This window comes from Sciurus vulgaris (assembly GCF_902686455.1).
Source record: "Sciurus vulgaris genome assembly, chromosome: 2".
Taxonomy (NCBI): Eukaryota; Metazoa; Chordata; class Mammalia; order Rodentia; family Sciuridae; genus Sciurus; species Sciurus vulgaris.
In genome coordinates this window covers 179,417,591-179,444,444 of record NC_136462.1, presented here as the reverse complement: position 1 = coordinate 179,444,444, position 26,854 = coordinate 179,417,591, and the positions used below count along the sequence as shown (strand labels likewise).

At 50.1% G+C, this 26,854-nt stretch overlaps 1 protein-coding gene and 1 long non-coding RNA gene across 6 annotated transcripts in view; one reads left to right on the top strand and one right to left on the bottom strand.

Annotated features, from left to right (window-relative positions):
• Positions 1–17,484, bottom strand: part of DNMT3B (DNA methyltransferase 3 beta) — a 39,041-nt gene extending 21,557 nt beyond the window's left edge. Inside the window, exons 1-4 of one of the 3 annotated variants that reach the window (XM_079128169.1) lie at positions 17,188–17,484; positions 8,255–8,418; positions 1,193–1,358; positions 297–358 (exon numbers count right to left, since the gene is read on the bottom strand). In XM_079128169.1, the coding sequence (XP_078984295.1) occupies positions 297–358; positions 1,193–1,352 (222 nt within the window). In that variant the 5' untranslated portion in view covers positions 1,353–1,358; positions 8,255–8,418; positions 17,188–17,484. Of the gene's footprint in view, positions 1–296; positions 359–1,192; positions 1,359–8,254; positions 9,034–17,187 lie in introns of those variants that run through there. The other 2 variants (XM_079128167.1, XM_079128168.1) reach the window with 2 other exon arrangements.
• On the top strand, positions 4,127–24,493 carry LOC306654613. Of its 3 annotated transcripts, none has more exons than XR_013761990.1 (4): positions 4,127–4,540; positions 15,468–15,602; positions 16,105–16,802; positions 24,261–24,493. It is a non-coding gene; the product is annotated as an uncharacterized lncRNA (long non-coding RNA). The 3 variants fall into 3 exon arrangements; XR_013761991.1 differs by having other exon boundaries at positions 4,128–4,540; positions 15,486–15,602; XR_013761992.1 differs by lacking the exon at positions 4,127–4,540 and having other exon boundaries at positions 14,449–15,602.
• The last annotated feature ends 2,361 nt before the right edge of the window (positions 24,494–26,854 follow it).

The window sequence follows — 26,854 nt, the reverse complement described above, 5'->3', positions numbered from 1 at the left end:
GATACCCTGTTCTCAAAAACTAAAAAGGCCTGGGCATGCGTACACTTCACCCCAGGTTCAATCCCTAGTAACTAACACACACACACACACACACACACACACACACAAAGAATGTCATTGCTGCTCAGGTTGAGAGATCATTTCATACACACTAAGTATTCCATACAACGAAATTCCCCAATTTAGAAAAAAAGAAATGATTTAAGATTAGCTTCACTTGTCAGTAGCAATTTGCACCTCAGGACACCCAAGGGATCAAAGCCAATGTCGGGAAGGGAAAGAAAGTGTGAAGCTACCTGAGTGTAACTGAGCAGGCTGGAGACTTCCCTCTTGGACAGGCGGGAGCTGGATCTGCGTCCTAGGGAGGAAAGAGCGGTGTTCAGGAGAGCCGGGTGATGGCTGTGGCCTGGGATCTCCCCACCACCCTCGGGAATTAACTCTCAGGCCCTCGGTTCCCTTGTCCCCTCCAAGTACTCATGGACAACAAGGTACAGGGCCAGGTACAAAAATCAGATCCAGAGCAGGTCTGAGGGGAGCGCTGTACGTCTAGGACAAGAACTGCTGTCCTGTAAGCAGTCAGGCACTCTCTGGTAGAGCGCCTGCTTAGCATCTGCTCCGGGCCCTGGGTTCCGATTCCAGGCACCACCAATAACCATCAATCAGTAAAGATGCTGTGTCTGCCTATCCTCACGCATGTGGCTACTAGGCTGAACAATGCAGAAAAAGGCCACTGCCACTCACGCTTTAGCAGATAGATCTAGGAGATGGGCACAGAACGGGAAGGAACAGTACAGGGGGTAGAAGGTGAGCGACTGGGTTTGGCAGTGCTACAGGGAGGGTGTCACCGGAAGCAAGCCTCAGTCTCTGCACCTAGCACAAGCCCAGGCCTGGGATTGGGTGGGGTCACACGGCAGAAGGGCCAGAATGCCAGCCTATGCCGGGCAGGGCCACCCCATGATGAGTGGCAAAGGTCAGGAGAGCATGCGAAGTGTCCCTCTTCTCAGAATCCCAGCGGGAGGAGAGAAATGGGAGGGGCGGTGGGCAGGGACAAGGCGGAGCTTTGGTGCTGCCTCCTCCTCTGGTTGGGGGCTGTACACAGACCCTCTCCTGGAGATCCATCCAGCTGGAGTCTGCAGCCACCACCCACAGCATGACACCTGACCCCACCCTGACTCCTGTCTGGCCCAGCCACCTCTGATCTCGGGGGTGCGGATGGCCTCCAGGATCGGGGGCGAGGGGGCGTCCTTGGAGTCGGAGGACTGGTCACTGCAGGCCCCGTTGATGATGATGATGGAGTCCTCCCTCCCGCTGGCGCCCTCCTCTTCACTGAGGTGTCTGGTGTCCCCCTTCATTGTTTCCTGTGGGAGAAGGCCAGAATGGGTAGGGGAAGGGAGGCAGGGCACAGGGGCAACACGGCCCATCTTCCCGCCAGCGGCTCTATGTCCTCAAGCCAAGAGATGCCCTGTGACCCAACCTGAGGATGACATCCTACCCCAGGACCCCCCAGACTGCCCCCCATCGTCTGCCCCCTCACCAAACTCGGAGGCTCAGGACTTGGTTCCATGTGGCCAGGCGGCCCCAAAGGCGCAGATGCCAGCACCCGGGACAGAGGAGTTGGCTGGGGCTGGGGTCTGAGGCTCAGGTTGCTCTGTGCAATTAGCTGGCCCCTTCAGACAATGCCATTTAGGACCTGGCTAGCCAGGCCTGCCTGCCGCCGGGTTCCGACCCTCTGCCCCTGGCCCCCTCTGCCCCTGGCCCCCTCTCCCTGCCCAGCTTCTGCAGGGCCTCAGGAAGCCAGTGCATTATTTTCCCTCCTGACCCCTTTGTTTGCTCTCTCCCTTCCCCTCAATCTCCAGGTCCTCTTCCCACCGCCCCCTCCTCCCCCACAGAACCGCTTCTCTCCTCTCCATGGCAGCACAAGCCCCGCCTAACCCCATCCTCAGGGGCCCATTGGTCTGCTGGACTGTCACTCACTCCCCTCCTCCCTCACCAGCTGGGGTTCTGAGTCCCAAGTTCCCAAGAAGAGAAGGCACAGGAGAACAGCCGGGCAGGATAGGAGAACAGCCGGGCAGGATAGGATAGGAATGCCCCACGTCCCCACCCAGGCTTGGCCTCCCCAACTCGGCCCCTCTGTCACTGCAGTATCACCAGGTAATCAGCTAAGCACCACCCTGGGTTGCAGGAATGTGTAAGCTTAAGTGTCACCCACTGCAACATTGCCAGCACTAATTAGACATTTGTTGGATGCAAGAGGTTTCACCTTCCCCCAGGTGGATTGTGTGCCCAATTTATACAAAAAGAAAACTGCTAAATGAGGCTCATCTCCAGGGTCAAAATTCACATCCAAGCATTGCGGTACTTTTCTTGGTACAGCACATGCCTAGCATGCATAAGACCCTGCATTTGATCCCCAGCAATGCAGAAAAAAAAGAAAAAGTTTAACCAAGGACTGGAGATGTATCTCAGTAGTAGAACAGCTGCCCAGCCTGTGGGAAACCCTGGGTTCAATCCCCAGGACCACATGAACAAAGGAATGAATAACCAAATAAAAGAGGCGGAGGAAATGTTGGGTACAGACCACATTAACAAGTCCCACGGCATGGTACCAGCCTAAATCACTGATTTCCAGTCCACAAGGTGGCACATGCATATAATCCCTATAGCCTGACTGGGAAAGTTGAGGCCATGAGATCACAAGTTGGAGACCAATCTCTGGGGATGTAGCTCAGTGGGGTAAAGTGTCCCTATGTTTAAAAACCAATACCAAGAACTAAACAAATCAAAAAAAAAATTAATTTCAAAAACTCACTAGAGTCAAGTGTGGTGGTACACGCCTGTAATCCCTGCGGCTCAGGAGCCCGAGACAGGAGGATCCCAAATTCAAAACCAGCCTCAACAACTTCGTGAGGCCCTAAACAACTCAGCAAGACCCTAGATTAAACATAAAAAAAAGAGCTAGGGATGTGGCTCAGTGGTTACGTGGCCCCTGGTTCAATCCCCAGTGCCAAAACCTCCCGGGCTTTTGTTCTTTTTCATCCACCTCTGTCCGCAAAAATAAAGCCTCGTTGCCGGGCCTAGGCGCTGCGGTCCTGGCGCGTGACTAGAATCCCGGCTTCGATTTCTGGAGGCTACAGCAGGAAGATCGAAAGTTTGAGGCCAACCTGGGCAATTTAGTGAGATTCTGTCTCAAAAAATAAATAAATAAAATGCCTGGGGATATAGCTTAGTGGTACCGTGACCCTGGGTTCAATTCTCAACACTACAAAAATGAACTATAAGTAAACGTTAAAAATTATAAAGCCTAGGGTCAGAGCAAGGCTCTGATTCTTGTTTCAAACAGCTCCAGAAGCTGTTTGTACCATTTGCTTCTTTCCTGGAAACCTGCCTTGGAAAAGCGACCAGATAAGCTGCTATTTATCAGTCTCTTCTGAGCCTCACCAGGCCCTCCCTGATAACCCACGCTCTCCCTCCCAGGGTACCTTCTAGAAATAACGCCTATCGGCGGGGTATATTGACCCCACTTCCACCAGGGGGCGCTGTGAGAGTCTGTTTGAAGAGGCCTGTGGTATCTCTGGGTGGATTTGCATAAATTCCATCCTTTAGACCTGCCCATTCCCCAGCATGGACTCAGCACAACTAGACTCTCCTATTCCCCCCAGGTGGCCCAGGAAGCATGCAGTTGATCCAGCTGCATTGGCATTACCTGGTTAACCTTTCACAACCAAGGAATATTAAGACAGTCCTACACCTGCTTATCGGGATTTTAAGTAGACTTGACCAAGATCCCTGGGTAATAAGTAGGTTGGACAAGCACTGTTCTGATTAGAGATGAACTAAAGCACAACACTTGGGCTCTTTGCCCTGCATAGTCCAAATGTGTAAGTGCCTCTGTTCATGGGCTGTGGCTTTCCCCCACACAGAGAATCTCTTCCCCTTCCCATCCCAGAGCATGCTGGACCCAGACCCACCTGCTGCTTCTCAGGCCTTCTCCCCCACCCTGACCTGGAAGAACAGGCTGGCTGACCTATGGCCAGTTCCATCGAGACCAATTAACAGGAATCTCAGGAAAGTTGCTGGAATGTAGTTTGGAGTAATAATTAATTTAAAGTTTCACCTCAGGCCACATCAGTGAACTAAGTAAACTTTAGTTGTATGGCCTGGCTGGTGAGTGGACTCATCTACCGCTTCAAGGAGCTCTCTGGGGACATGGGAGAACACAGAGGCTGCAGGCAGGAGCTGGTGGCTGTCAGAGGCTTCAACTGAAGGACGAGACTTCATATTTAGGGCCCAGGGTCCCTCAGTCCCTCAGACAGCCCCTGACTCAACAAGAATAAGTCGTGTGTCCTCTTCTTAGACTGAGGTGCACCCTGAAGCCCAGAGCTGATTAAGTTCCTTAGGCTTCCCTGCAAGGCACTAGCAGGGCCCACTTGCCTGCCAACATGCTTGAAATGTGGGAAACACTTCTCAGAGTCAGATCGCAGCAGTCTGGAAAAATCTTGGCCTCTAGATCCACATCCATGCCTACTGGACAAAGATTGGGGTAAGTCAATCTGCTACAACTGCCTTCATTACTTTGGTGCCCAAGGGTGAGCTGGGCAGGTAAAGATGTGGCCCCTCCCCATTGCATAAGTCAACGGGACCTCATTACAAATTCCTTCTCTGTACTTTTATCATCACCCTGGCTTTGTGATGGAATCCACACCCTCAGTGCCTCACAGCCACAACTGTGCACACAGACAGCCACACCAGCTTCCAGAACCTGCACCCATCATTAAAATATGCCCCTCTCAGCTGGGCACCCTGGCACATGCCTGTAACCCCAGGGACTCTGGAGGCTAAAGGGGAAGATCACAAAAGCAATTTCCAGGCCCTGTCTGAAATACAAAAACTAAAAGGGGATAGTTTTGAGGCACAGGGCACCTGGGTTCATGCCTGTGCGCCCACATACACACACATGCCCCCAAAAAAACCCCAGCTCAGTTCTTCTAACCCTTCCGCCTTCTCCAGGTGTATTACAGCTGCCCCTGTCCCTGCAGCCTGGGAAACTACCCCCATCTCAGACTTCAAATCATGCCAGAAAAGGTTCTCCCAGGGCCTGTCCTCCAAAAGTAATCTGGTCCTTCCCCAAATGGAGACAGATAATAAATAAAGGTTCTCATCTGGTGATTTAAATATTTTCAGCACCATGTATGTATCAGGCTAGTCTGTGCTGTTTGTATTAACTCTATCCCTGTTAGTTCATTTAATCCTTAACAATACCTGTGGAGGTATTATCCCTATTATGCATATGGGGAAACTGAGGCACAGATTAGTCAACATATGGCAGGGGTGCAGCTAAGTGGCAGAGTTTGGTCTTAATCATGAAATTCTAGGTTCAACCTCTAGCCTTGCAGAAGGAAGTCAGACATAGTTGATCAATGTCCATGGAAGTTAAATAAGAACGTACAAATTTGATAAAATAGACTTAGTAAAAGGGAAGCAGAAATGAGCATCAGAAATAGCATGGGTGAGCTAGCTGGGTGTTGTGGCACATGCCTGTAATCCCAGCAACTCGGGAGGCTGAAGTAGGAGGATCTCAAGGCCTCAGCAGCTTCAGCAGTTTAGAAAGGCACTCAGCATTGTAGCAAGATCCTGTCTCAATATAAAAAATAAAAAGGGCTGGGGTTGTGACTCAGTGCCAGAGTTCAATCCCCAGTAACCAGCTCCCAAAACAAAGCACTTGTGCCAGGGATGGAGGCACATGCCTATATCCTCAGCTCCTCAGCCACTCAGGAGGCTGTAGCAAGAGGATTGCAATTTCAAGGCCAGCCTTGGCAACTTAGGGAGACCCTGTCTCCAAAAAAAAAAAAAAGCCAGGATGTGGCTTGGTGATTCGTGCCCCTGGTTCCACACCAGTACCGAAAGAAAAGATGCAGCATTTGTTATCTAATGCTGGATGCAAATGGCTGTCTCTTCCCTAGTCCCTCAGCTTGGCTTCTAGCAACTCCAGGTTGGTATTTCCTAGATAACTTGCCTGACCCCCATCACATGTCAGCTGCTTTATCTGCTATGCTCTCCCCGAGCTGGAGAACAGACTGACAATTATACTCTCCTGGAAGGCGGTGGTATCTCCAAGGAATTTCCAGAGTGGCAGACCTGCTGGCTGTAGGAATGTGCTGTGCCACCGTGCCACTGTCACATGGGCAATGGTCAGGAGATCCCAGGGGACCCAGCTGGAGGTGGAACACAGTACAAACATCCTTTCACCCCCACCCTCTCCCAAAGCAGGGTCCACTGTCAAACTGCTTTCAACAGGTTTCAGATGCATTAAGTCACCCTGCAAAGTGGCAGAGCCAAGTCTCATGCCCGGGCAGCCCCAGGCCCTGGCCTAACCACTGCACCGTGACACAAGGCAGACAGGAATGATGACCGGGATGAGTGCTGGGGCAACCATCCCAGCTGCTGAGTGTTTCCTTTCACAGGAGGAGGCTGCCTGACCTCTGCGCAGGGGTGAACTTTGCCCCTTTCCCAGAGGCTGGGGTCCAGCATGTGATTCAGCGGTGGGCAGCAGCGTTGGACCAGGTCAGACATGCTCAAATGTAATGTGGCAGACCGGGGGGTTAAGTGGCTCCCCCAATTAGCCTCAAGAGCCTAGGGACGCCCCCTCCAACCCAGCAAAATAAAGCTGAGAACTGATGTCACTCATTCCCTCCGGGCGGGGCTGGCACTGCTGCAGAGCTAGTTCATAGCACCTTGTAAATCTTAATTGCATTAATTAAGCTTCATGGTGCAGGATGGAGGGGGTGAGTGAGCGTGATGGGGAAGTGGGTGGCAGGGGGCCATTGGGTGTCTCTGCCTCACCTCCAGCCCCCCAGGGCAAAGGAAAGTCAAATTCAGGAGGGTGAGAGGACCCACACCCCTACCTCAAAAATCCCTTGGCCTGCACGCCTGTGCAAGGGAGATCTGACTGCAGAGTTTTTCTTAGCTGTTTTCTCTGCCCACGATTCCAAGAAAACAGGTGAGCTGGACCTCACTGTGCAAGAGGTCAAGCTCCCGACTTGACAAATGAGTAAACTGCAGCTCTGAGGAAGCTTTGCCCCAGTTCACAGGGGTCCCTCTGTGAAAGGGACCTGATACCAGCCTTAAAGGCACCCAACCTGAGCCCAGGTGACAGGCAGAGGCAGGAGTGTGGCAGCAGGCAGGACACATCCAAGGGCAGGGACCCAAAAGGCCACGCAGCAGGCTGGCAGGACAGCCCCAGCTCTCAGGTCAGGTCTTTTGCCTGATGAGGAATCTCCCCAAAACTCCAGGAAAGGTCAGCCTTACAAGTAGAATGTTTATCTCAAACCCCAGTTTTGTCTGTGAAATGAGAGGACTGCCACCCAGGGCTAGGAACAGTTACTGCTGATACCATGCTACAACCTGGGGATGACACTTTCCCCTCGTGCTGTCCTCCCCAGCTCCGCCTCACAGGGATGAGAAGCAGCTCTTGGTGCAGCTCAGTGGTCCAGCACCTGAGAGGCCCTGGGCTCAAGGTCCCCCCACACCAAACATTTGCAAAAGCAGCATGGCTTCCCCCTCCAGGCCACAGGAGGTGTGGGGACAGCTCAGTGCCTCTAAGGCATGATCTCAGCACCCCATCATGCTATAGCAAGAGGCAGGCCTCAGCATGGTCACTGGACTTCCCCAAAGAATTTGGGAAACCCTTTGTCCAACATTTGGCTGAGGATGCTCCCCGTGACACGGTACAGAATAGCAGGGCACCGAATGCTGTCACTGCTTTGAGTAAAGTGCCATTCTATTACCTCTTAGGTAATTCACAGGAAAACATAATCCAAAGAACAGACTGGAAAGCTACGGTAACTGAAACTTTTTACTGCTGCTATGTCCACTCCTCTAGCCATCTAATCTTTGCCATACCAGAGCCAAGGACTCTGCCTTGCTTCCCCTGGACTAATATCAAGGAGGCGGATTTCCTGGAAGGACAACCCTAGGCCTCTGAATTCACAGTATGATGTACCCATTGCTAGAGCTAAAAATGCTTTGCTTTAACTCAAGTCACTGAAACAGACATGCCGTGAAGCAGCCCGTGAGGGCGATCTTGACCCCGCCCACTGCCAAGCATCCCTATGCTGACACACCGGTTTCTGCGCTTCTGGTGATCCACCCTGCCTAAAGCTCCCACCAAGGTCCCCCAGAGTCCTGCTTCTCCCAGCGAAGGCTGCAAACAAATGGTTGTCAGTAGGGGACTGGCACCAAGGAAAGGAGCACATACCTGTATTCCCCAAAAGGCAGGAGGCTAAAGCAAGACAGCAAATCGCAAGTTGGAGGCAAAGTTCAGTCACTCAGCAAAGCAATGTAACAAGATCCAGTCTCAAAATAAAAGGGGCTGTGGATGTAGATCAGTTGTCAAAGCACCCCTGGGTCCAATCCACAGTACTACAGAGAAAACAGGAGAGGTGGATGTGGTGGTGTGCACACCAGTAATCCCAGTGACTGGGGAGGCCGAGGCAGGAGGATCACAAAACTGAGGTCAGCCTCAGCAACTTGGGGTGACCCTATCTCAAAAAAATAAATATAGCCAGGAACGATGGCACACACCTGTAATCCCACTCAGGAAGCTGATGCAGAAGGATGGAAGCCAGCCTCAGCAATGGTGAGGCACTAAGCAACTCAGTGAGACCCTGTCTCTAAATAAAACATGAAATGGGGCTTGGGCTATGGCTCAGTGGTTAAGTGCTTGAGTTCAATCGCCAGTACCCCCAAAAAAATTAACAAAAAATATATATAAAAGCTGAGAATGTAGCTTAGTGAAAGAACACCATGGGTGCAATCCCCAACACCACACACCCTGGAAAAGGAGCCGATGGAGATCAACTGAATTCCACGCAGCCTCTGCGGAAAGCTACCGAGAGGGCAAAGTGAGGTAGTTACTGTTAAAAAGAGGCCAGGTTTAGAAAAAGAAAGCTGCATGATACAACCCATTTGCTGGAGGCAGCAGGCCATGTTCTTCTGGTCACTTTTTCTTACTATAAAAACTCATGGCTCAGGAGGGCGACTAAGCCCACTCTCATGATCAGAAAACTAAGGCTCTTTTTCCCCTTTGAATAATCAACCTAATTATTTGTATCCGGCTTGAGGTAGGAATCTAATATTCTTCCCCATGGGAGTGCCTTGTGTCAGCTCCTCACCTTCCTAGGCTCAGGCCCTGCACCTCCTTTGTTAGATGAGGTATTGCTATGCTGCTCATGCTACTCTGGACTAAAGTGACCTTCCTCTAGATGGGACTCCAGGCATGTGCCGCCCCATCTGGCTCCTGGCCACTGTCTTCTGCAGTGCTGGGGATGGAACCCAGGGCCTCAGGCCTGCTAGGCAATGGGTCACTCTAGCTGGAGAGTAAATGCTCCCAAGCCGGCCAACCTTATCACAGCTTGAATTTTGCCTTTAAGCCTTCCTTAAAGCCTTACTGGGGACAGAACCCTCTGGGAGACAGGACCCAAGGGCACACTACACTTGAGCTACATCCCCAGTCCTTTCTATTTGTTGTTTTGAGACAGGGTCTTGGTAAGCTCCTGAGGGTCTCGCAGAGTCACCCCGGCTGGCCTCAAACTTGATAACCCCCTGCCTCTGCTAGGATTACAGGTGCTCATTCCTGCCTTCATTTTTTAGTTACCTCTTCAGGGATTTAGATTTCTTTCCTAGGGAGTGCAGCCTTCAAACAGATACATTTAGACGACATTTCTAGTTTTTTTCATTTTTTTCCCACCATAACCAGCAAGGTCCTGTGCATTAAGCACTGAAAGACAAACGTTCCACAATACGAAGAGAAAAACTGGACAAAAAAGATCAAAGAGAGAAAGAAAAAACAGAATAAAGGCCTACAGATGAGTGAGAGGTTTACACAATCAGCTCACAAAGGAGCCCATGGCATCTCACATAATGTACTTTAATAAAAAAATTGGCCAAACTCCCTGGGGAGGGGTTCAGATCTGCCCACCTCAACATAGCCGTCAATCAGGCCTGAACCCTGTCATTGGCACTAACCTGCTCAGGAGCACAGTAGGCCACACTCCCTGTGTCCTGCCAGTTCAGTGGATTCCAGCCAGGGGGAGGCAGAGGTCTTAGAAAGGCATAAGACCTGTAATCCCAGGGCCTCAGGAGGCTGAGGCAGGAGGATTGCAAAGGTTGAGGCCAGCCTGCTGAGTGAGGCCCTGTAAAAAAAGAGGGCTGGGGATATGGCTCAGTGACTAAGTGCCCCTGGGTTCAGTCCCTTGTGCCAAAAAAAAAAAAAAAAAAAAGGCATTTGCTAGAATATTTCAATGAGATCCTCTGGTCTCAGGTCACAATAACTATCATACTCAATACTGTCCAGTTACTCTAAACTCCACGCCATGTTCACAGCTCAGCACACACTACCAGAGGAACCTGGTGAGCTGGGTCCCTTCTGCTCACCTTCAGGGTCTTCTCGGAGTCAAGTGCTGCAGCTTCGTGGCTGCTCACAAGACAATGCCTACAGTTATAGTTTTCGGTGTCACACAGTCCACATGCAGGGAGGCCGGAGACCAGGGACACTGCTAGCAATGCAGCCCAAGCAAGGTTCTGTCTGGAGGCAGAATTGGGGGGGTAGTGAAAGCCTAGCTTGCAGCCCCAGCTTGTGTCAAGGGCTCCTGCACCAGGAGGCAGCTGATCTGCTGCAACTTTCCTCAGGTGGGGCTGCGTGGAGGGATGGAAAAGGTCAGGCCTCCTCCCCCTCCCCTCTCAGTGCCCTTCCCCAGACTGTTCTGCAGACAACCTACACCCAGGCTGCACCCTGGGAAAGAGCAGGAGAGGGTTGGGTCTAGGGGAGGGAAGGACGCCAGGCTACGACCTCTAAGGGCACTGGAAGATCCCTAGCTCTGGAACTTTTATCAGGAAATCCAAAAACAAGTTCCATTCACTGCCCCACAAAAATGTTCACCCTGAATGTTATTTCTGTGCTTTGTTTGGGGTGGTGCTACGATTGGAACCCAGGGCCACCTCCATGCCAGTCTACCAGTGAGCTAGATCCTCAACCCAAATTCATCATCTTCTAAGTCCCAGACATTGATGGAACTTCTCAGAGTAAATATTCAAAAAATTAACATTAAAGATAAAAACAGGCCCGGCTTGGTGGCATGTCCTATAATCCCAGCCATCTGGGAGGCTGCAGCAGGAAGTCTGCAAATCAAGGCCGGCCTCAGCGACTTATTGAGGCCATAAGCAACTTGGTGAGACCTTGTCTCAAAATAAAAAATAAAAAGGAGGGCTGAGGAGATGAGATAGCTCAGCTGGTAGTGCTTGCCTTGCAAGCAGAAGGCCCTGAGTTCAATCCCCAGTACTGCAAAAAAAAAAAAAAAAAAAAATTTATTTTTACTGTACAGGGGATCGAACTCAGGGCCTTGTGCTTGCAAGGCAAGCACTCTACCAGCTGAGCTATCTCCCCAGCCCAGCAAAAATAAATAAATAAATAAAATAAAAAGGGCTGCAGATGAAGCCCAGTGACTAAATGGCTTCTGGGTTTAATCCTTACTACCCCTCCAAAAAAAAAAACAAAAAACAAAAACGAAAACAGGACTGGAGTGTAGCTCAGTAGTAGTAGTGCTGGCCCAAATACCAGCAAACACACGATAAAAATGAAAACAAAATCATATACTCAAAACCATGAGGCAGGGGCTGAGGTTGTGGCTCGGTAGAACACTTGCCTAGCACTGGGTTTGATCCTCAGCACCACATATAATTAAAGGTACATTGACAACTAAAAAAATTTTTAAAACAATTAAAAAAAAACCAACCAATTTAAAAAACAATGGAGTCAAGTGTGAAATGGCACACCCCTAAAATCCCAGGGACTTGAGGGTGGGGCTAAGGCAGGAAGGAACATCACAAGTTAGAGGACAGCCTGGGAAATTTAGCAAGATCCTGCGTAAAAGATAATTTTAAAAAGAGTGGGGATGTGGGTTGGTGGTAGAGTACCTGCCTAGCATGCAAGAGGCCTTGGATTCACCACCCAGTAGCACACACATAAAAATGGATGCAGAGTGCTGGGAGGTAGCTCAGCAGCAGAGCACCTACAAACCATGTGGGAGGCCCTGGGTTCCATTCCCAGGACTGGGGAAAAAATGCAATTTGTAGAGACAAGTTCAAATAGAGGAGTTAGAAGCTTAGGCTATCACCAGAAAGTACAATGTAAGGTCAAAGTTCCCAGAAATCTATCAGGCCAGGAGATTCAACCACAACAGGTGTGGTGGTGCTGCACCCCTGTAATCCCGGAGGCTGAGGCAGGAGGATCAAAGCCAGTCTCAGCAATTTAGTGAGACCCTGTCTCTAAATATTTTTAAAAAGTGCTGGGGATGTGGCTTAATTCTAAGAATTCCTGGGTTCAAACCACCCCCCATTAAAAAGCATTACAGAAAGTGAGCACAGAATCTCCAGGGAAATGGTATCAAGGAAAGAAGTGAGCACAGAATCTCCAGGGAAATGGTATCAAGGAATTTCTCCTCTGCAACATGTAAGGCAGCTATACCTCCAAACCGCCAAGGCTTATTTATTATTCTCCCAAACTTGAGATGGGAAATCTCAACCCATCTCAGACAAACACCTGGTCAGCATCAACCTCTCACCTCTCCCAAAAAAGAAACACTGTTTTCCTCCCTTTCTCACTGACTTCTACCCGTCAACTCTTTTTTTTTTTTTTTTTTTTTTTTGTACCAGGGATTGAACTCAAGGGCACTTAACTAAACCACATCCCCAGCCTTATTTTTGAGACAGGATCTTGCTCCATTGCCTAGGACCTTGCTAAGTTGCTAAGGTTGGCCTCTAACTTGCAATCCTCCTGCCTCAGCCTCTCAGTTGCTGGGATTACAGGTGTGTGCCAGCATACCCAGTTGTCATTTGTGAGAACTGTATTTCTAATTTCCTACTCAATCCCAAAGGCTACTACTCTCCCAAATTTCAAAGGTTGTAAAAGACAATTTTATAGAAAATTTAGTTTTGATCCTTGAGTAGCAAAACTAAAAAGCAGAGAGCTGGGGATCATTGGTACACGCCGGTAATCCCAGTGACTAGGGAGACTGACACATGATTGAAAGTCTCTCCAGCTTTTAGGGAGACCCTGTCTCAAAATTGTATAATAAAACTGAAAAGGGCTGGGGATGTAGCTCAGTAGCAGAGTATTTCTGTGTTCAATTCTTAGTACTATTAAAAAAAAAAAAAAAAAACAGGGGAGAAAGGGAGGTGGAGAGAGAGGGAGGGAGGGAGGCAGGGAGGGAGGGAGGGAGAGTTGTCTGCAGGAGGTCATAGCCCATCCTGTTTGAATGAATGAAAAAAATCTGAGAAGATAGATTTGGCCAGGCGAGCCAAACAGGTGAGAGTGAATGAAGCCAGGGTTGTTAACTAAATCTCTCTTCCCTCTAAAAGTGGCCTGTCTGCCCTTAAGCCAGACCCAACAGTGACTGCAGGGCCCTCTTAAGAACTTTTCCAATGGAGATTAAGTCCCTTGCCACTCTGCATTGCTCACATCATGTCCCTTTGTTTAGGAAAGGCTTACCTGGGTCCTAGCTACATTTTTCACCATAGGATGGTGAGATGATAGGCCTCGTCCACACATCTGAAGACTGAAAGTGATTTTTATTCATATGCAGGAGTGGTGGGCGTAACTGAGGTAGAACTCTTGCCTAGTATGCTCAAGATTCTGGTTTAATTCCCAGCACCAGTAAACAGCACAAAAGAACAAAATGAGGTGTTTTTCGATCAGGAGGCAGTGAGCAGGTGGAGGGACAGGTAATGAATTCAGAGCCTACCCATACACATTAGCCAAGTGCTCTCTACCACCAAGTCCCACAACATTTATTGAACCCTCAGTATGCACCTTCTGCTCAGACAATGGGTTTTAAACAATACATAGGGCCTCCCCCCAACTAATTTAGTGAATGAGCAGCTAAAACTAAGCTAAGCTGGGCCTGGTGGCACACACCTGTAATCCTAGCTCCTCAGGAGGCTGAGGCAGGAGATCACCAAGTTGTAGGTAAAGCTTCAACAACTTTCTAAGACTATTTGAAAACAAAAAAGGGGCCGGTGGTCAGCTCAGTCCCTGGCTTCAATCCCCACTATTTTTTTTTTTGGGGGGGGGTCTAAGCTAAAAGACCCTTTAATTCCACGTAATCCTCCAAGTCATCATGCTGGATAGGGGTGAATTTGTACTGCTTCCCAGATGGGAAGGGCTCTCATGAAAGGTAATTCACAGCTGTTTGTGGGGATCCCTCTGCATTTACCAGACCACTTTCTCCAGTCAGAGCCAGACTCATGGGAGCATCTGCACATCTGCATTAGGCTTCTAGCCCTCTGAAAAGACAAAACCTGGGACTGGGGAGATAGCTCAGTTGGCAGAGTGGTTGCCTTGCAAGCACAAGGCCCTGGGTTCAGTCCCCAGCACCGCAAAAAAAAAAGGACAAAACCTTTCCTCAATGGGGGTAGGTGTAAGTGGTCATCACCATGATGTAGAAGCAACTGGATTCCCCACATCCTCAGTTCCACCACCTGTAAAAGGCACCCCATGAGAGCATCAGTCCCCCCACACAAAGCAAGTCTGTTCAGTCTCCTTACAAAGGAAGAGCGGCCTGCAAAAGAAATGAAGAATTCCACACTTCAGCACAGAACCAGAAACCACCATGAATTCACAACAAACTTAAAAACTTAAAAACAAAACTTCACTCAATAGAAAATCATGCTTGTGCTGAGTGCCGGTACCTGGGAAGGACCAGGGAGCAAGAAGCTCTGCCCACAGTATAGCACCCAGATTTAGCAAGGACTACCTCAGGTGACACTGGATTATAAAGGTGTCTGCAACTGATGTGGTGTGGCCAGCCTGGGAGCTGGTCAGGGACAGGTAAGTTTCCTGGAAGAACTTGTCAAGCCTCCACTGAAGCAGTAATGAGGCTGTAGTAATGAGGGTGACAGGCTTCTGTGTCACAGGCCCCACGTGGCTGCAGGAAGAGAAGGAAGCAGCCTTCCCCACCCTGTCTCCCTTGCCCCTCCTCTCACCAGCACCCAGCTCCCAATACCCTCCCCCATCCTTTGCAAAGGGTGGAGGCTATGCTATGGCTTTAGAGGATGTGGCTGGCCCCCAACCCTGGTTCCTTTGTCTCAGCCCTCCCTACCCAGTGGGATAAGGTAAAGATATCATGGGCTCCGCAATTACACCTTCAAGTCGGCCCCAAGCTTGGGAGGGGGCGGAGTTTAAAAGGGTCCCAACTCATAAAAAACCAGGCTCTTTCAAAGGGGAACAAAGGCAAGCCTTCCTGCCAACTCCCTAGTCCTGGACAATGATTTGGAAAAGCTTGCATGGCTGAGAGGCACAGAGGCACCTCCAGGAAGGCAGGAAAAGGAGGCTGGCAAGGGGTACCTCCCTCCATCCCCAATTCCCCAATCTTGCCAACTAAAGAGGAGTTACTGGTTCATGTGCTGATCCTAAGGTACTGACTTTTTCCAAGGATGTCACACCTAAACCTTGGAGGAAATTGGCACATTAGAGGTTAAATTATGCATGACACCAGCTTCTTCATCACACAGTCTGAGACTGGAGTGTTACTGTTTCACAGATAAAAGAGGTAAGGCACAGAGAGGGTGTTGGACTTGCTGAATGAAACAAAATCTAAACACGTGCTCAGGACCTATGCTTGCCTAACGGGGGGGGGGGGGGGGGGGGGAGGGGGGGGAAGCGGCAGCCTGCTTAGGCCCTATGCTAGTTAATGATGCCAGGAATTGCAAACATTTATTGAGTGCTTACTATATGCCAATCTTACAACAGGTATCATGTCTGGGGGTATACCTCAGTGGTAGGACCCTTTCCTAGCAGAAAGGGACCCTGGTATTCAAACTGGAAATAAAAGAAATATGTAAAACTTCAACACTGGGGGGATAAAACTCAAGTCTGCCACCAGGGCTCCCAAGGACCAAAATAAGCACCCACAGAAAGCCTGAAGGGCAGAGGAAGGTCAGCGTCCTGGGACCCCTGAGTGAGTCTGCCCAAACCCAGGACATCCTGAACTCAGAGGGCAGTTACAAGTTCGTCCTCGGCGCTCAATTCCCTTTAATTCATACATCCCTCAGCCTGTGGGGATGGGAGGTGGAGAAGGCGCAGGGTCTCGGCAACCCTCTCTCCCAGCCCAGGGGACCACGATGAAGGCTGAGGGCCCCGGACTCCGGCCGCAGGTGAGGCTCCAGCGCGAAAGCCTGCGCTCAACGGTAACTTTCTACCGTGCTCAGTCTCTGCTTTTTGCATGCTTCCACTTTCTCCCGTAGAACAGAAGCGGGTCAATAACCGACCCCAAACCACCCCACGGGCACGCAGATTTTCTCCTTGAGTGGTGGAAGTTGAGGCCTCAGTGTGTGAGTTTGGGGAGAGGGGCCAGACTCACCCCGGAAGAAGCCTAAGAATGGAAAGTGAGCCCCTAGGGCAGGCGGCGCAGCAGGAGGCACCGCCCCCCGCGGCTGCTCCCGGCCCAGGTGTGCGCGGGGAGCGCGCAGTCCCTCCCGATTGCGTCCCGGCGGCTGCGCATCGCCCGAGGTGGCTGAGCTCGGGAGGACCGCGGAGGACGCCCCTCTGACTCGGGAACCCGAGAGGACATCGTGACCCACCTGCGTGCCTGCACCCACAAGTACTACCCTGCCCCTTACTGCGACTGGACGGCCCCTCTCCAGAATGCCCACTGCCAGCCAGGGACCGACGCCCACCTCTACCACAGGACTCGGTCCTCGATCTCTTCCTTTGCAGACTCCGAAGGGGGCTCCCCTGAGGCGGAGTCCAGGTAAGGACACCTCCCCCCTGGGTAAACTCCCCTCTGGCTCCACTCCCGGGGAGGACACCTCCTCTCTCCCATTCTAGACCCCAGGGAGGCTGCAGCCTCCTTGGGGTCGAACCTCTCTCCCGAGTCTCCGGGTGCCCAGGGTAGCCCTCTACGCGTGTCCCGGTGCTGGTAAGGCACGCCTCCGCCCCCTCCCCGCTTCGCACACCACCCCGCGCAGAGCAGGGGACCCTTCCCCGCGCCCCACCCCGAGAGCCAGGTCCGCGGACAGAGGGGACCCCTCCCCAGGCGGCCCCGGGAGTCCCCTCGCCGCCCCCGAGCCCCGCGCTCCCTCCCACCAGCTCTCCGCGCGCGGGGCCGCCAGCCTCCGGGGCCGCAGGGCGCTCACCTGCCGCGGGGCTGGCTCGGGCACGGCTCGGTGGTCGCGCCGCGGGTCGGGACCGGCGGGCGGGAGGCCGGCGGGCGGCCGCGCAGGGTGCTCGGCTAGCGAATCTCCGGCGCCGATCGCCGAGCTACGTTTACTTGGGCCACTTAACCCCAGCGCTGCCGGCCGGGCGCGGCCGCCCGCTCGCCCGCCCGCCAGTGGGCTGGTGCGGTCGTCGGGGGGCGCCCGGAGCGGAGCGTCCACGCGGGCTGCGGCGGCCGGGCCGGGGACAGCAGCTGCGAGGGAGCGGCGCGGGCCGGACCGGGCTGCGGCGGAGGGTGGGCAGGGGGCGGCGCCGACTCCCCTTGTAGCCCCGGCCCGGCCCTCGCCCCGCCCCCGCCCGGGGCCGCCCCCGCCGCAGCCACTCAGAGCCCGGCCGCGGCGCGGGGGGGAGCGGACGAGGGAAATTTGAAATCACTCCGGGAGCCTCCCTCCGCCCCTCCTCCACGGGCGCCGCCTCTCGTCCCCAAGGGCCTGTTAAACCACCGACGGGGATAACGAGCCCGAAGGGGGCTGCAGATATCCCTGATCCTCCTCCAGGGCGCCTTAGCCAGCCCCACCCACCCCGGCCAGAGAGACACCCGGACAGTTCTGGATGCGCGGCCCAGAGAGGGAAAGGCCCCCGCTGGAGTCACACACAGCAAGCAGTCTCCGCTTCACGCCCAGGGGCACCTCCAGGGGCAATGCTCCTTGGGCGCTGCCATGCCTCTGCAGGTCACGCCGCTGTGGACCCTCTAACTAGCCCTTCCTCCTTTCCACCCAAGCAGGCCTTTGTCAGCCATCTTGAGGGGAGGGGCAGGAGGGGAGTGGAGAGAAAGGGCCATCAGGTCTCTGGCTGCCTGGGTTCCCAGGCGCTGCACACATCCTCTCCCTGAGGGAGAAGCCCGACCCCATGAGCAGTTCTTGGTGGCCTCTGCCGTTAAATGGGCGTTATATTACGTGAAAACGATCCTTCCTAATGTTTATCGTTCCTAGTAGTTGGATTTGTGTATTTCCTTTATCTGCTGATTGTGTGTCTTCACATATTAGACTGAGGACAGGATCGAAGTAGATGCTCAATAAATATGCGTTATTCCGGACATGGTGGCACATGCCTGTAATCCCAGGGACTCCTGTGGCTGAAGCAGGAGGATTGCAAGCTCAAGGCCAGCCTCAGCAATTTAGTGAGGCCCTAAGTAACTTAGTGAGACCCTGTATCAAAATAAAATAATAAAAGGGGCTGGGGATGTAGCTTGGTGGTTAAATACTCCTGGGTTCAATCCCGGGTCCCAAAATTAAACAGGTGTTAAATGAATAAATGAACGAATGATTGACAGGACAGCCTACAAAACCCTGTAATGAGCTAATGCTGCCTACCTCTTCAGGCATCTCCTACCCTCTCCCCTCTCTGACTCCATTCCAATCTTTCCTCCTCTTTGCTGTTCCTCAAATACACCAAGCATTTTCCTGTAGTGGGGACTTTGGTGGCTGTTGGTTCCACCTGGACATTCTTTTCCCAGAGCACTGCATGGCAAACTTCTCAGTTCCCACCCAAAAGGTCACCTTCAGGAGAAGCTCTTCCTGACTACCCCACTGAAAAACCTCCTGTCTCCATCACTGCTTTTCCACTTAAGAGCTTGTTTTCTGGTTTACCTGTGTCTACACACACACTGTAAAGTTCACCCCAAGAAGGCAGGAACTACATCTGTCTATCATGGGTCCAAACTGTCTTTCTATAACTGGAGAAGGAGCTGCCCCAATACCAAGAGGAACTGCATACAAGTTTGTTGAATGAATGAAGGAACACAGGTTTCCTGCCTTTGGGGCTCTAGGTCTGAGTTACAAACAGCTTTCTTCCTGCTCTGTGTGTGTGTGTGTGTCTGGGGCTTGAACCCAGGGCTTACTCATGCAGGGTAAGCTCTAAAGTACCACTGAAGTACATGCCCAGCTCAGCCCTTTTATAAATTCTATTTTTTGACAGAATTTCACTAAATTGCCCCGGGCTGGCCTCAAATTTATAATCCTCCTGATTCAGCCTCCAGAGTACCTGGGATTACAGGCAAATCCTGTTCCTTAGCACCTTGGCCTCCACACATTTCTTGCCAGTTAGTGATTAAATATGTATATGGCAAAAACTTTAGCAGTTGCAAAAGTTCCTAAACCTACTGGATTTGTTCTTACCTGAGCCCAGGGAGAGGCTGAGGAGACTCTAGGAAGCAATGGGCTTAGCTCCTGCCTTGTTCCTGGAGGGCCGCATGTGGAAGAACAGCAAGAACTCCTGGTGTTCTGGACAAACATCCCAAAGTATGTTCCAGCCAGGGTTGGTGGCATCGGCCTCTAATCCAGTGACCAAAGGCTCAGGGAGGAGGATTATATGGTGACCAGTGTGGGCAATTTAGTGAGATCCTGTCTAAAAATAAAAATTCTGGTTGTGTAGATTAGTGATAGAACATTCTAGATTCAATCCCCAGTGCCAAAGTATTTAAAAAAGAAAGAAAGAAAGAAAGAAAAGAAAAGAAAAGAAAAAGAAAAAAGTCGTGGTACTGGGGATTGACTTCAGGGGTACTTTACCACCGAGCTATATCCATAGTCATTTTTATCGTTGTTTTTGTTTCTGTGTGAGGGTTTGAACTCAGGGGAGCTTAACCACACAACCACATCCCCAGCCCTGTTTATTTTTTATCTTGGGACAAGGTCTCATTAAGTTCCATGGGGCCCCACTAAGTTGCTGAGGCTGGCCTTGAACTTGCAATCCTCCTGCCTCAGCCTCCCTAGCTGCTGCAGTTATAGGCATCTGGTGCCACACAAGGCCATTCATTTTTATTTTTTATTTTAAGACAGTCTTACTAAATTGCCCAGACTGGCCTCCCTTGCAGTCCTCCTGCTTTACCCTCCAGAGTTGCTGGGATTACAAGACGCACCATCACACCCAGCAAGAAGGACATCTCTTGAGAGGACCTTGGGTTAGTCCCCTCCTCTAGGAAGTGTGCATGTGGGAAAGAAAATCTCTATGAGCTTGGGAGCTTTTGGGGAGGGCCGATGGACCTCTGCTCTCTGAACACTGAGCCAAGATCTGCCACCTGGCAAAGGGGTCTGTGCCACCAAGGAGAATGCCAACTCAGATGTCAAGGGGCGGGGCTTGCTGGGGAATGCAGACCCCTAAATCCAGGAAGAGCAAGTAGAAGATCTGAATGACGGTGGTCTTGGTCCTGGCATTTGGGAAGGACCATGAACATGGGGAGAACGGGTGGAAGAAACATGCCTGATGCCTCCCCGGGGCACGGGACTTCACAGTTTGCAAAGATCATTGGTTATACTTACCATCCTATTTGAGCCTCGCAGCTACCTCTCTAGGAGGCACGGGAGGGATGTTTGGGAGCCCCATTCCAGACAAGGGGACTGAAGCACAGAGGAGGAAGGCACATAAATAAGGTGAATCAGTTGTGAAGCCAGACTTTGAGGGAGCAGCTGCTGTGTGGGGTCACCTAGCAGCATTTACTGTAAAGCATATCCCAACAGATCACAATCATTGTAATCCTGATGGTAATCAGTGTTCATTAAGGAGATAAAAATTCCGTGATCTGGACTGAGGGTGCGGCTCAATGATAAAGGCAATGACTCCCTAGCAAGCTGGGATCCTGGGTTCCATCCCCAGCACCAAGAGAGAAAAAAAAATCATGACTTTTTTGTACCAGTGTTGAAACTCTTCTATAAATTAGAGATTATGGCAAGTAGAGTTACTGCAGCCAGGCACAGTGACACATGCCTGCAACTCCAGAGTCTAAGGCAGGAGGGTCACAGGTTCCAGGCCTGCCTCAGCAATTTAGCAAAACCCTGCCTCAAAATCAAAAAAAAAAAATTTTTTTTTTTAAAGACTGGGGATGTGGCTCAGTGCTAATGCATTCCTGGGTTCAATCCCCAGTACAAAGACAAAACCAAAAACCACCACGTGTGCATGCATACAACCTAGATGCCCTTAATAAATCAATACCTTGATAACTTACACCTTCACTGTGGTTCAATAAGGCATTTGTGTTGAACTATACTATGATCTTTTCAGCTCTTAGAGCACCTACAGGTTTTAAAAAATATCTATGAAGTGATTACCACAGGGCATAATAGGTGCTTAATATAGGGCAGGTACTTTTATGAGCACAAGACATTACCTTCTCTGTGTCTCAATTTCTTCCTCATTAAAATGAAGATAATAATTTTACCTACATCAAAGGATTGTTATGAGAATTATACGAGTTAATATAGATACAGCATTTCAGGAAAACACCATAAAGGTGCTTGTTAAATAAAAACTATATTGTTATCAATAGAGAACATGTGCTGTAATGCTTTCCTGGCTGGGACAGAGTTGAACATTCTCCTTGCCTCCTCCCAGTGAGGGCAGCTCTGTCTGCCTTGGGCTCCCCACTACTAAGGTGAGCCCAGTTCACCTCTACAAGCAATGTTGGATATCGACCCCATTTTCCAGTTGAAGAAACTGAGGCTCAACAAGGGGAGGCCGTTTGCCGGAGAGCCACCACTGGTCGGTGGCAGAGCAGAGACTAGACTGCCAACGGGAATCACCCCCCTCCACCCCGTGTGACCCCCCCCCCCATGGGTACTATGCAAAGGAGCTTGCCCTCAGTCCTCTGGCCACTCTAATTGGAATAATAATAAAAATAGTAATGCCGACTTCCCAGTGACTGGGGGCCCAGCACTTGTATGTGAAAGAGCCCATTGTGAAGTGCTCAGTCCTAATTGTGCTGTCATTAGCGGCCATGTTCATTTGCAAAGTGGGTTCCTCACCTTTCATTTTCAACAGGAACACCCAAACCTCTTTTTTGTTGTTGTTGTTGTTTTCTCCTTTTTTAAAGCCCCCAAATGGTCATTGAACCATTTTATTTAAATGTACCTGGCTAGACAAGAACACAGAATCTGGTCAGGTAGTATTCATCAGGATCTTCTTTTTCTTTCTTTGTGTGTGTGTGTGTGTGTGTGTGTGTGTGTGTGTGTGTGTGGTGGGGGGTGCTGGGGATGGGACTCAGGGCCTTGACCACGGTGGGCAAGCCTCTACCGCTGAGTTACCTCCCCCGCCTCCTGCAGTAGCGTTGACTTCCCCGCATCCACACTTCTACCCCATGCTGGGAATTCAGTAAAGGTCGTCCCCTGAAGCTCTGTCATTATCTTCTCACCTGCCCACAGGCAAACCAGCAAGTCCACCTGGATGTGGGCTCCCTTATGTTTGGAAGTTCAGACTTGACCTCTGAAAAGGAAAAAGAATGGCTGAGGAGAGGTCAACAGCCTGGATTCTGTTCTGCTACCTCTGCTACTCAGCTGAGGGAACGTTGGGCCAGCGTCTCGTCCTCCCTGAGTACCTTCAGACAGGCAGACTGTGCAGCCAGCGATGAGCCCCAAAATTCACAGTGCCATCCTTGACTCCCCTCCCTATTACCTGGATTTTACTTCCTAGATTTGCTCCAGGTCCAGACTTTGTCTGCTCTGGATTGATTGATTGGTTAAATATTCATTTATTTGCAGTGCTGGAGATCAAACCCTAGGGAGCCAAGTTACATCCCCAGCCCCTCCTCTGTGTGGGGATAAACACAGAGGGGAAGTGTCCAAACCTCCTTTCCAAACCCGTCCTTATCTTCTTTGGGCAGGCCCTGTCCCTCCACGCTCCATGAAATTCAAAATCACAGCATGATGGGGCCCGCCGGGCTTTGGAACACATGCTGAGGCAGAGATGATGTGCCCAGGACCCTGTGTGTTCATCATCTAGGGCCTGACGGAAGTCAACAGCTCAGTCTGCTGAGCCACTGTCCCATCTCTCAGGCCTGCTCACATCTGGCTTCTTCCTCCACGCTAGTCAGCATGTATCTCCTTTGCAAGGTCTTTGACTGACTCTTCACACAAAGTGGGCCTCCCTCAGTAGACTAGGAGCAGCAGGGGGAGGAGCAACAGGCTGTCTTGTTCACTGCACTGTGTCCAGCGCCTAGCACAGGACCTGGCACATAGTAAGTGCTCAGTAAAGATCTAGGGCCTGAATGAATGATTTGACCCCTCCATCTTTCAAATGATGAGAAAAGTCCAGTAGAGAAAGTCCTCCAGGTAGCCAGTCCCAGGTTACACCCGGGCTGTGTTCACAAGCACCCAGCAGAGAGATGCATTGCAGGCCTTCGCGGGGGCCCAGGCCAGGCATTCACTTTATAATTGTTCTGAAGAGAAAAACAAAGCCAACAATAGAGATCCCGGGCCTCATTTTCTCAGGCAAAGTGATTCCTACTATGAATTTGAAATGAGGGGTGAGATTTCCGAAAGGTGGAGGCATTATCATCCCCGCCTCAAACTAGGGACTGCCCAAGGGCCCTTTAAAAAGCAAATTTCTAGAGGTGACAGTTTTAATGTCCTTTAGAGGTTAGGCACAAAAGGATTTTAAAAACACTTAAACTTGAGCCCAGGAATTCCACTTTTAAAATGTATCTCGACAAGACTTCTTGAGACGGGAATTAGGCAAGCAATTTCATCACCAAATTCTACACAGAAATCAGAGAATTCCAACTTTCCTTTAAGCCCCATAATAGAGGATTATTTTCATTAACTTACCTGTGTAAGGATTAAAAACTGGAAGTGGAATCGGCTCCCCAACCCCCACCCCGGCTTCCAGCAAATTCAGAGTCAATTTTCTAAACTAAGCAAACTCAGTAGGGCACTCGCCATGCTCCACGTGTTGGTGACTTTACATCCTACCTGGATCTGCTTTATTTTTCTCTTTCTTTCTTTTTCCGGGTGCTGAAAATTGGACTCAGGGCTTCAGACACGCGCAGCAAAGGCTCTACCACTAAGCTATGCTCCCGGCCCCATCCCTTTTAGTTTCTTTTCATCTAGAACAATCCCAGCCTTTCCTTATCAATGACTTTTGTGACATAGATGTCAAGAGTCCAAACCAATTGTGTTTTTAGATTTTTTTTATGTGCATTTATCATTAAGGTGCTAATGTTGAGGATAACAATTGAGAACATCAGTCACAGAAACGTAAAAATGTCCAGTGGTATTTTTTGTTCTAGGTGTTGGTAGAAAGAGGCTCTGCAGCTGGTCCTTCTGTGAAGATGCCCTTGGGCACTAAGTGAGATCCTGGCTTCAACAGGAATGTTCTGAATCTTGACTGCGGATGTCAGTATCCTGGCTGTGCTACTGTTGAATCGGAGCATCGAGAGAAACTGGGTCAAAATACTATCAAGCCTATCGTATTTCTTACAACTATGAATCTACAATTATCTCAAAATTAAAAGTTTTATTTAAAAAAAATACCCTTTGGCATTTCCGATTGTGCAGGGGCAGACCTTTCACCTAGGAAAACCTGGCCCCTTGGTGAAATTCGCAGCAGGAATCCTCGGGGCCTGAAAAACTGCTTCTTAATGAACTCCTTTCACTTGCAGGGGCGGGGGAGGGGTGGGAGGTGGGGACTCGGTGGCCCTCCACAGGGACATTTTAAAGTGAATGAAGGGAGCAGGGTCCCTCATTAAGTCTGAAACGGGGGCGGGGGGCTCTCTGGAAGGGAGGCCTGGCCCCAGCCTGCATTTCCTGCTACCGAGTTGAGGCATTAACAGTAATCACCTCTTCTTCCTTCCTCTGAGAGCGGATTCTGAAGAACATCAGAAATACTTTCTTATCTGCCTTGGTCCTCCTTTATCCAGGAGGCCTGGGTCCCAGCCCCCCAGGGGGTGCCTGAAACTGCGGCTCCGACCCAACCCTACATATCCTAAGTTTTTCCTGTATATACATACCTAGCAGAAAGATGAATTTATAAATCAGGCGCAGTAATAGTAAAACAGAATAATGATAACAACACACCATAAGTTATATGAATGTGCTCTTGCTCTCAGGAAATTCTTTACTGTATTGTACTCCCCAGAGTCTCTTTGCCCTGCCCTGTTTTATGCCCTGGTTCTTTCTTTGCACTCTTACGAAGATTAAGTTCTATCGAGAATCTTCCAGAAGTGCTTGGTGTCAAGACTTGTCAACACTTGCTTGTGATGGTGTTCTTTCCTAACTCTGTCATGAATGTGGCAACAACTTCCTCAGCAGATGCGGTCCTCTTTTTTTAATTTTCTTTTTCTTTTCTTATTAAGGACAGTACTGAGAATTGAACCCAGAACCACTTTACCCCTGAGCTATATCCCCAGCCCTTCTATTTTTTTTTTTTTTTTTTTTTTTTGACACTGGGTCTTATTAAATTGCCCAGGTAGGCCTCAAATTTGCAAAGCCGGCCTCAGCCTCCCCAGTTGCTGTGTCGCAGGTGTGTGCCACCACACCTGGCAGCATCTTGTCATGTATATGTGGCATGTATTTGTTTGTTATTTACTTATTTATCTGGTACTGGGGGTGGGGGGTTGAACCCAGGGCATTCTGCCACTGAGCTACATCCCCAGCCCTTTATTTTTTAATTTTGAGATAGGGTTTCACTAAATTGCTGAGGCTGGCTTCCAACTTGTGATCCTCCTGCCTCAGTCTCCTGGGTCTTTGGGATTACAGGCGTGTGCCCCACCTGCATTTCTGACTAAAGGCAAGAACACACTGAGTTTGTTTTCCCTGGGGGGTGGGGATGTGGGTTGGAAGGAGAGCAGGGCCAGTGCCTTATCAGGGAAATGTACCAGGTCCAGTTCAGGCTGAAATGAACATTTCTGGGTGTTTTAGAAAGACAGCTAATGGTCTAGTCTCTCCCTATCTGGAAATTTCATCCAACCTCATGAGATTTAGAACCCAGATATCTCTTGAGGGCCTAGCATGGTGGCAAACATCTCTAATTCTATTTGCTCTGGAGGCTGAAGTGGGAGGATCACAAATAAATCTGGATAAATTAGTGAGACCCTACCCCCCAAATTTAAAAGAACTGAGATGTGGCTCAATGGTAAGCACCCCTGGGGTCAATCCCCAGTACCAAAAACACAAAAAACCTTGACCTTTCTAAGAATTTCTCCTAAAGAAATAATGATGTGGAAAAGGATCACGTACATAAATGTTTATTGCTGTGTTCTTTTTTTTTCCTTTTTTCTTTTTTCTTTTTGATATTGGGGATTGAACCTAGGGGCACTTTACCACTGAGCCATGTTCCCAGTCCTTTTTATTTTGAGACAGGTTCTTGCTAAGTCTCTTAAGGCCTCCCTACATTGATGAGACTGGCCTCCAATTTGCGTTCTTCCTACCTCAGCCTCCCAAGCAGCTGGGATTACAGTCTGCCTGGCTGCCACTCTCTTTTTAAAAGATTGAAAACTAACAATCATTTATTGAGCATCTCCCATGAGCCATTTTGTTGTGCTAAGTGCTCTTCAAGTCTTGTCTGATTTTGTCTTTCAAGTGCATTCCATTATTGTTCTATTCTATGAATGAAAAAAGAAACAGAGACACAGAAAGGTTAGTAATTTGTCCAAGGCAAGATAATTACTGTGTCAGGGAGAGAGATGTATAAAAGACATCAGCGCCAGGCTTCAGGACATACACAATGACTTGACCAGGTGTGGTGGCACACACCTGTAATCCCAGCAGCTCAGAGGCTGAGGCATGAGAATCTTGAGTTCAAAGTCAGCCTCAGCAACCATGAGGTGCTAAGCAACTCAGTGAGACCCTGTCTCTAAATAAAATACAAAATAGGATTGGGAAT